Raw genomic sequence first — 10560 nt, 5'->3', positions numbered from 1 at the left:
ATTTCTTCTTCACTTTACAATTTTTTCTATTATATTCAGTGGAAGAAGTGTGTGTACTTGTGAAATAAAAGCAATTGAAGTTGAAGGTGAATGGGTATGAAAACAGTTGGGACAAGTCAAGAACTTCATCGAAAGGCTCAGCAATTTTTCAACTACCTCTCACTTTCATGATTCTTTCTACAAACAGGATACGAGAAGGTAAAGAAAACAAGCATGGACAAAACATTCACTACGATGAAAGTAAGACTGGGAAATGTAACAAAACCCTCAAATTCTAAAAAGAAATACTTTTTACCCTGCAGAATATGTTAGAAGGTATCGTGATATACAATTATATGTCACAATTTGGGTGGAATCTACTGGGTGAAATTGAAAGACTAATATTTTTCGATGAATAAATTAGTATTCAGTTCACTTTTACAGACAAGAAATTTTATTCGGAACACAAATAATGATCTAGAATATTCCAGGAAATCACTCCATATAAGTGAATGAAGGACTACTCATTTCCGTAGATGTTGTGGTCTTTTTCGGTTCTTTATTGATAGCCACTCTTTTCCCGTGGATATAAGTGTGCTGCTCGTTAATCCTTAAAACTTCCAGATGGTGATCCAACTCCTCATACTCGAACTCCGTGATATCATTGCCGATCATATCCAAGAACTCCAAACTCCTCAATGAATTGATAATCTTGGTTTTGGCATCCGACAACTGGTTGTAGCTCAAATCCAGGTTAACCAGATGGATGAGGCCGGTGAACATACCGTCAGGAAGATTGAGCAGTTTATTTCTCGATAGATTCAGAGTCACCAAGTTCGGGTACCTTTGCAAGATGCCAGGTTTGATGTTGGTGATCTGGTTGTCGTTCAAAATGAACTTCTTGAGGTTCCAGAAGGGGTACAGGGTGTCCAGTTTGGTGAGCTTGTTGTTGGATAGGTCCAGAAGTCTTAGTTTTAGGGATAGAGGTGGTCTCATACTGGTCATCATGACGTTATCATCCGTCAATTGGTTTCTCGATAAGTTGAGGCTCATGAGTTCGTCCATGAATTCGATAGAGACTTTTTCCAAGTTGTTCCTGGATAAATCCAAAAATTTCAGGTTCCACGTGCCTATAGTGACGTCTGTGAGGTTAACCATATCGTTGCCTTGGAAATCTTCGAGCCTTGGTAGCTTGTTGAAGAGTGACTCAGCGATCCCATAGAAGTTTCCTGATACTCTCATCCTCAAAACGCCTACCACATTCTTGCATAGTCCATCTAGGTATTCTATGTCCAGGAATTCGTCAGTTTTGGTGTTCTCTATCTCTAAGGCTGTGGGGCAGTGGTGGTAGTCTCTTTCTCCGATGGCAGTGAATTCAAAATCGTGTCGTTTCCCAAACGAATCTGTGGCTATTGTTGCAACCATTAAGGTTGTTATGTGAAGAATTGTAGGGGATTTCATCTGGAAAATTAAGACACCGAATATTATGTTCCCGTTGTGACAAACATTGAAAAAATTTAGGTGATGATACATCACAGTTTCTAGTTCTAGTAGGATTACTATAAATTACTGAGTAGAAACCAAGAACAAGTGGCAGGTTTTCAAGAAACTCCTGTCTACGATATTTCTGAGTATCCTGGTGGGCAGAGTGAGGTAAACATGCAAATAAATGGAGGTTTTCTGATTGAACTGTCAGTCATATAGTTCAATACAAAACCTAAATGAAAATCAATGGATTTTTTTGATAGATTTGATGTTTGGATGGATATCTGAAATAAACAAAACCAAATATAGAGAAACCTCTTTACAATCTAATTTTTTTTTAAATATACATATATCAATAGCAGGTTACACTAGGGGTTAAAATGTCATTTATATTTCATCACAGCATCAGCATAAGCTGAGCACTACGTTTAGGCACAGAACAACTCAATTTCATAGCTCAGTTGATCACAAATTAGTTATGTTACGATGAAAACACGTCGTATAAAGTAGGTACTTACAGTAGGGTAGCAAATCAACTTAATATTCTCTGATTTCGATCGTAGAAACAAATCTGCAGCAGAATAGAAAAATCAAATAACTGAGAAGAAACCAGCCAACCTGATATAACTTCAACAAAAATCTTCCTAGTGACGTTGCTGCGATAAAAACCAAAAGTCGATAACATTATATTTTCTTTTTGTTTAGTCTACAGTAATGAGCATAATTGAATGAAGCATTATGCTACTTTACTATTGTTTAATACTTGAGGAATTCATTGTCGGTATGGCCGCGATTTTGTTTTTCCCGACGAAAATGGCTCTTGAGTCAGTGTGTATCATATACTATATTGTTTTTGTTACTAGATCTTGATTGTGATGCTCTACAGGAAACGAACGAAACCATTTACACCGTAGTACTGATGGAAGTATCATGTGAACTGAAGAATTTTTATGTTAATTTTACTATAATGTGTGTTTTCACTGTTAAGAATTGTTTGGTTAGGAAAAAATAAAACTATTATTTTCTGATTTAAGAATTTGAAGTAACACTGCAGATTATAACAACTGGAAGAATTTTATAAAGCATAAAACAGGATTTTGGTGCAGTATGATGCTTCAGACAACAACTTTTCCTCGAATAACCCAAATCCTGACTTCTCACTTGATTATGGAGGAAGAGGTGCTTCAGCTAAGATAGTCCATGCATCCCTTGTCAATGTTTCGGTCTTAACTTTTGAGGTTCACCAAGCCTAGGATTTCATCCAGTAATTCAAAGTAAGAGTATACAGCATGTCCCTCTTCTTTCAGCACATCAACTACAACACATAGGTTTTCCTATTCCAGGACTTAAAAACATATAAAAATGCATGATAAGATAATGATACGCCTACATAGTGAGTGTTTCAGTTGAGGATCACTGGACAGAGCGAGGCCAGAAGAGTTATACCAAGTAGTGAGAAAATGAGCTCGCAATACCAAAAGAAATCATCATCATCGAGGATTTGTTCAAAACTTTGGAAATCATTTCAACAAGTTTTGGTAACAAACAACCACGCCACAGGAACTGATGAGGAAACGGCTTACTTGAAGGGAATAGTTGAATAGGGGATGTTTACGAGTTTCACAGCAATCCAGGGAAAAGAAATATATTATAGCAGCAAAACTGTCGTTTCAGCTCTCAAATATTGAAATAATCTCTTTATCAATAAGCTGTACTGTCCAAATAGTGACTTAATTTGCACCCTTATAAGAAATTCATCAAAATAAGTGGTTATTACATAATTATTTTCACCAGTAGGTTATTGGGACAGACATTCGGATTTCCCTTCTATTTATATCACAACAAAACTGATGGTGAGAAAAAAAGCGATCACTGATCTGTGTAATATGATGCATAAAGAAAGCTGTGATTCTATTGAAATCAGACTGCATGAAGCATTTGACCTGGAATTACGACGTAACACAGACAATTCAGTGGGAAATTATATAATTAGGAATGACAATAGGTTGTACTTTTTTTTCGTCATTTCCACTTTAATACTCAAAAATTCACACGTAATACCTCCTCATTGTTGACTTTTGTTACATTCTTCACCACATACTATTGTTCGTAAACGAAATTTCATTTAATCGACTATATTTCTCTTGGAAATATTCATTCCCACATGGTTTTTTACCGAAATCATCACCTACTGAGAAAAAATATGAATTTTATCCTAACAAGTAAACAGAGTACGATTAAAAAAATTTTATTGTCATGTTTCAATCTTCTTGTTCATATATGCACACAATATTTTTCATTCAATACCTAAGAAGGAGTAGATACTAATACATAAATGATATAGCAGAGCTTCAGGAAGAACGAAACCTTTCAGAACAAAACTATCAGTCTCCATTCGATTCAACCCTACTCTGTAAGGGTGCTCAAAGAACTGAACTTCATATGTCAATTCACTATTGAAATAGAAGTGTTTTGGCTAGAATTTTTCGAGTAATTTGATGCTCAAAAATTAAAAAGTATCTGTGAAATTTGAGAAATTGGGTACTTTGGCTGAATACAAACCTGTTTAAGAGATCCACAGATGTGTACTGTCAAAGATGTAGCTTGTTATTCTGAAGGTGATAGGGAATACTCCTTCTGACGAAAATGATGTATTTTTTATTAAATATCTTCGAAACGTCACATTTTGAAATAACCATTTCAACCGTTTCCCAAAAAAAAAATATTTTAAGCACTTAAAAATGAAAAATAAAAATGGGTATTTAAGTTTAAAGCCTTTTGTGAGAATTGCACAACATCGACTGAAATATGCCTTGATAATAAAGGACAACAAATGCAATATCTTGATGTGATAGACAAAGATGGCAGTCTATGAAGTCTGCGACGAAAGAGGAAAGTCGTAAAATTTTATGGGATTTTTATGGCCAGTTGGAGTTGAAGCTCGCCAGTAAATAGGGGTCTGTAGATCAACAGCTGGTATTTTATAAGCAAGATGATCGGACATTGTTCTTTTCATTGTCTTGTACGCGCTGTTGCCAAATCGTAAACTCCGCACAAAGCGATTTAAATTTTAAAACCCCATATTTGAAGGATGATTTTGAATAGTTTCCGCGGTGAATTTGAAAAAATCATGAATGAAACTCATAATTATTCAGTTTAAACTTGCATAATTAATAATAATTAATTGAGGAGAATTCCCCATTTTGTTTTCCCAGGGGTGGCACAGCTTATTATGAAAACTCAAAATGGCTATATCTTTTTATAAGGTTTTTTCGACCTCAAGAATCCTCTGTTAAAATATGTGTACGAGTCAAACACTCACCCTATATAGAGACTGTGATGATTGTAGGTATTCATTGAAAGAATATCCTAATTCATGGCCTCTTATAAGCAGGTTATAATGAAATCCGCATGAAATTGTAAAATTATCTACCAAATATGCACAACTATTAATTTGGGATGGGAGCTGATTCATCTTCAGTTCATTTTGTTTGTACTTATCATTATGTGTCTAGTTAGAGATAGATAGATGAAATTAGAATTATTGAAACAACATGAATAACTTCAATAATATAATGAAAATAGCTGTCTTAACTCAACAAAAAAATTAAGTATTAGAACAAATTAGATCATTTCAACAATCTGTCGATAAGTTCAAAAATAAAAGTTCCCAGAGGCAACCCATCTCACATAAAAGTTGCCAATTTCTCACCATCAATCTTCTTCCCATGCAAGTAAGTATCGTTCTCGTTTATCTTGAGTATTTCCATATCATGCTCCAGCTCGTTATACTTGAAATTGTCGATTATATTCCCTTCCAAATTCAACTCCTCCAGAGACCTCAGAGAGTTGATAATCTGAACGTTTATGTCGTTGAGGTTATTATGCGAGATATCCAGATTCACCAGTTGTGTCAAACCGATAAAAACGCCATTTTCCATCTCGTGTATCTTATTCCTCGCCAAATTCAAAACCAGAAGGTTCGGGTACTTCTGTAACATGCCAGGTTTGATGTGCTCTATCTTGTTGTTGTTCAGAAGGAGGTTGCGAAGGTTCCAGAACGACAGGAAAAAATCGATCTTCGTCAGCCTGTTGTAGGAAAGGTCCAAAGTCCTCAGCTGAAGGCTCAGAGGGTGGCTCATGGTGTTCATGTACAGATTTTGGACTTCCAAGAAGTTCCTGGATAGGTTCAAGTGGACCAAATCGTCCTTGAACTCAATGTCAACCTTCTCCAGATGATTCCTGGAGAAGTCCAGATGCTTCAGGTTGGAACTGCTGATGCTGAGCTCAGTGAGACTGTCCATGTCCGTCGCCTGGAAATTTTCCAGCTTGAGGAGGTGATCGAAGAGTCCCTCTCCGATACCCTGGAAATTTCCGGATATCCTGATGCGCTGGATGTTGATGACGCTTTTACACAGCCCTTCTAAGAATGCCATGTCTAAGATGTCTGAGTTTTCTTTCAAATTGTGTATTTCGAGGACTGTTGGACATGTCTCGTATTCCATGTCGGAGATGGCTGTGAATTCTGCTTCATTTGTTTTCTTCACGTAGATAGTCGGTGCTGTGAAGGTGGCGTAGACAGCTGGGATGACAATGATCGAGAAGAAGTTCATCATCTGAAATCAAAATTGATTTATCAGTAGGCTTACAATGACCTTCTTATATTAGGTACCCGTAGGTTCGGGTAACTTGGGACAGTCCTGTAACTTGGGACAATTACCCCCCTTGCAGATTTCTTTGCTTCTTACTATTTATGAGTGGAGGGACAAACTTATAAGATTGTTTAGATTCTTTTTGGTTAGTTTAACAATTAATTCCTGTTGAGTTCGCCGTGACCAGAGTGTTTGAATTGACAGAAAATATTAACGAATTCAGGAGAGTAAAAACGCGTTTTCTATGGCCCTTATACTTTCTAGTGTCCTATACATGTGTTTCACTTTGTGCATGTGTAATTTTTTTTCTGGATACGTGGGATATTGGGATATTAGATATGTCATGAAACAAGGTTGTTTACTAATCAAACGGCAACACTGATCTCATTAATTTATTTTGTTGTTTCATAGGCTGACTTTGGACAATGCCGAATAGATACAAGCGGCGCACTGGCAGCAGGAAATATGCCGATTTTTCGCAGGATTTTATTATTGACGTCATTTCCACAAAGAAATCATCAAAGAATGAAATAAATCAAAGTTCCCTTGTTTTGTTTAGTATTTTTACATTTGGGTTGCAATATATTTACTTTCGCTGTAATAGGAGTTTATCATTTAATTTCCTCACCGAATTTCAACTATATAATCACAAATTCTAATTTTTCAATACTATACACCATCCCAAGTCACCTATTTCATTTGAAAGTTGAGTATACCAGTATACCTAATTACAAATATTATGAAATTTAGAAATTTTCAGTCATTCTTATTGTCGTCCTCCCAGTTTTTATTGAAATTTCCTGAACATATCTGAGTATCACTATAATAAGGTCGGTGAAGAAAAACTGTAAACCTGAAAATACTATCGTTATAGCGTAACAAGTATAATGTTCAAATAACTCACACAAGTGGAAATCTGGAAATTTCAGTTTAGTTAAATTATCTGTAGCATTGTAAATTTTAAATTGGGAATTTAAATTTTCAACCAATGCTTAAAAAATAAATAATTTTCGACATACCTAATAGAAAAAAATTGAATATTACTGTAGTGATGGCAGTGAATATTTTTTTGTGCACAGAAAAGTTGAAGAGCAGTTAAAAATGAAAACAGTGTATACTAAAGAGTAAAATACAAAGCACATTTTGAATAGATGTTGGTAGTTGACGGTTTGATTTTTTTCCACTTTCTTCATGAAATGCTTGTTCTTCCGTGCACTAGTAATTTTGCAAAAGTATATTCTCTCATCTAATTCTGAGTTCTCATCCTTTTTTCGACCTTTTTGGTTATCGTATAAAAGAATACAAATTGTTCGGAAACTGAAATAGGGGGCGAGAAAATAAAAATGGTAAATGGCACTTTCTGAAGGGTTTTTAAGTTGAACTGTTAGAAGCTCAATGAGATGCACGCTTTATAGTAAATTTTCGAACTCACCTTAACACTGTTTCCTGAACAGAAATCCCAGTCTCTTCTGTCGAAACGAAAGAATGAATTTCCGAGAACCACTAGAATCGTCTCAGAAAAACGTCTGGGTTGTTTCGGGGTGTAAACTCATATGAGTTCCGCGAACTGCAAACGATCTTATTTGAGACGAATAGTTTTTTGTTCTTTTCAATTCATACATATCTCGCCAAGCAAAGTTATCTGCTCTTGTTGTTCAAGCTTTCCGCTATCTACGTTATAAGAATTGAAATAGTCTACAAAAGAATGAATCGATAAGGATGATTTTTTCAACAATGGGTGTTTATTGTAGCTGATATATGTGTATAACACAAACGTTGAAATCAATTGGGGTGAAAGAATGTAGAGAAAACAATACTGTGTGGAAGTTTTCTGTTAACTTTGTTTGCAGGTGATCTTAGAATATTGAAAAAATTTGGAGTTGACGTGAATATTTCATTTTTTGTCTTCAAAATGTGCCCACTTCATTCAAAAGGTGTATGACGTGTATGACATGCAAGAGTTTAAAGACTTTCCTTCGAGAAAATTTATGAGAAGAGATTTGCTAATTCTAACCACCTTCCTGTTCCAATTAATTTACTATTCATTAGTTTATAGTACGATAAAAATCAATCAGTTTACTCAGCTTCAGTAAAACGATTCCAAAATGAAAATATTGAGCAACCAGTTTTGAGAATATGTGAATTAATGGGTTTTCTTGAAGAACTATTGATTTTTACCTATATTGAGCATAATATTATCGAAATTTTCATCATTTAATTTCCTGTTGAAGTTTCTAATACTCAGTTTTGGGAGGGCATAAAAGTATGACCTAGTTTTCTCAGTTCCAGTAAAGTAATCCAGAAAAAGAGACAACCAATTTCAAGAATATGTGAATCAATGAGTTTTCTAAAAGAACTTTTGACTTCCAACGGTAGAAGTCCAGATTTAGAACTTCTGCCTTAAAATTTACAGTAATCTATAATATAGGCAATAGACTGGAAGAAAACTTTCGGGAAGGGTTGAATGAGGGCTGAAAGGGATGAGAAGCTTGAGGGTTTTACCGATAGGGAGCAGCAGAGAGGCCTTACGCATATTGAGTTTCCCGAATCATATCACAGGTTATCAAGGGCACTTTTTGTTCTTGTTTGTATATATTTGATCATTATACAGGAAGGTACAATCCAATCGAAGATAATATTTATGTCTTAAAAAAAACGTTTACTTTCTTCATTTTCCGTTTATATTTGACAAAATTCTTAAGCACTAGTTATGACTGGACGAATTTCTATATGTTTTTGTTTCTAAATATTTTCATGAATTCTATCATCCTTTATATTCATCTATTAGAATCTTCAGAATAATTGAATGCTTGATAAAACAGTATTCCAGAAATTGATATGATTGGTGAACATTTAATCTGCGGAATTTCACCACCATTTTTCCAAAAGTTTCATCAATTTCTGAAAACTATTAGGCCTGCCTGAAAGAATCACTTATCAGTGATCTTCAGTAGTAAATATATTACAAAAATTCTCAATTCGTAGAAATTGCTACAAATTCCTAGATGATGTAGCACGTTGCTTGAAATTCGAAAAATGCCCAGTATCTCGAGAATAATGACATTTGTATTGATATCTAGTTATCCTAGACCAGTTCCATGCATAAAAAAAATTGCGTTGCAAGGAACAATAACTCATTAGACGTGTCATTGTAAAGTTGGAGGTCGAAAAATGAAATAAATTCAATAAAAGAAGATGTCCACCGAAATTGTGAAAATCGAAAAATTGGAGTATCGAGTCATCATCGAGTACCTGTATTTAAAAGGGTCAAGAGGTAAGCAGATTTACGAAGATATGCTCAATACACTTGGTAAACAATTTTCTTCGTATGCGACCGTGAAAAATTGGACTGCAAGCTTCAAAAGAGGTAAATTTTCCATTGAAGATCATGACCGATCGGGAAGGCCAGTTTCTGTGTCAGTCCCCGAAAATATCGATGCAGTTCATGACATGATTTTATCAGACCGTCGAATTTGGCTAAAACGGATATCTGAAGCACTAAATATTTTATACGAACGCGTTCATCATTATAGTTCAAGTCAATTTGGAAATGAGAAAAAATGCTGCAAAATAAATTTCCAAATGTTTGAATGCTGACCAAAAGCGTGCAAGGGTAGAAGCATCGCATTCGATTTGAAAACGATGTAGACTTCTTGAATCCAATTGTTACTATGGATGAGACTTGGATACATTTCTACGATCCAGAAACAAAGCAACAATCGATAGAATGGCGACACTCTGGTTCTCCAAGAACTAAGAAGTATCTCGTCCCAAAATCTGCTGGAAAAGTTCTTGCTTCAGTTTTTTGGAATTGCCATGGAGTAATCATGATTGATTTTTTCTATAAGGGTAGAACAATAACAGGAGAATACTATTCGACATTACTGACCACTCTACGGGAAAAAAATTAAAGAGAAAAGACGCGGAAAGCTATCCAAAGGTGTTTTGTTTTTGCAGAACAACGCCCCTGCTCACAAATATCATTCTGCCATGCAAGAAATTGGTGATTTAGGGTTTGAATTACTAGAATACCCCCCTTATTCACCAGATTTGGCTCCATCCGACTATCAACTCTTTCCTCAACTGAAAAAAAGGTCTTAAATTTTCTTAAAACGAGGAATTAATAATAGCTGTGGAGGACTGGTTTGCAGAGCAAGAAGAAACATTTTTTTTGAAAGGTCTAGAGACTTTGCAGGTTCGCTGTAATAAATGTATCCCATTAAGAGGAGAATATGTTGAGAAATAAAATATTTTGACATTGAAATTTTGTTTGGTTCTATAGTAGGCTAAGAATTTTTCAATATATCATCGTACATACAACGTGTGTAAAGAAATATTAGGTCATTTATAAATGTAATTCTTTCTGTCCAAAACTCTCAATTTAAGATCATGAGTTATATAAATTGAACAATAGTTCAATAATGTACACATGCCAATAGAGTGA

At 35.0% G+C, this 10560-nt stretch overlaps 1 protein-coding gene across 1 annotated transcript; it reads right to left on the bottom strand.

The window, feature by feature from the left end:
• Positions 1-381: 381 nt before the first annotated feature.
• LOC123321109 (protein artichoke-like) lies at positions 382-7702 on the bottom strand. Its single transcript, XM_044908612.1, has 5 exons — positions 7549-7702; positions 5155-6080; positions 2083-2120; positions 1983-2035; positions 382-1440 (listed from the first exon to the last, which is right to left on the bottom strand). Exons 2-5 carry the CDS (start codon positions 6078-6080, stop codon positions 475-477), a joined length of 1983 nt encoding a protein of 660 aa, XP_044764547.1. The 5' UTR covers positions 7549-7702; the 3' UTR covers positions 382-474.
• Between the last annotated feature and the right edge of the window lie 2858 nt (positions 7703-10560).

This window comes from Coccinella septempunctata, chromosome 9 (genome assembly GCF_907165205.1).
Source record: "Coccinella septempunctata chromosome 9, icCocSept1.1, whole genome shotgun sequence".
Classification (NCBI taxonomy): domain Eukaryota; kingdom Metazoa; phylum Arthropoda; class Insecta; order Coleoptera; family Coccinellidae; genus Coccinella; species Coccinella septempunctata.
The sequence above is the reverse complement of the archived record's forward strand: the minus strand, read 5'-3'. Positions and strand labels throughout refer to the sequence as shown.

Excerpts from the sequence above, each read along its gene's own strand:
- LOC123321109 (XM_044908612.1), bottom strand. The coding sequence starts at position 6,080 with ATGATGAACTTCTTCTCGATCATTGTCATCCCAGCTGTCTACGCCACC. Across the intron at positions 2,121-5,154 it reads GAGAAATTGGCAACTTTTAT|CAACGTCACTAGGAAGATTT; the intron begins GTGAGATGGGTT and ends TTTTTATCGCAG. Across the intron at positions 1,441-1,982 it reads AGTTGATTTGCTACCCTACT|ATGAAATCCCCTACAATTCT; the intron begins GTAAGTACCTAC and ends TTAATTTTCCAG.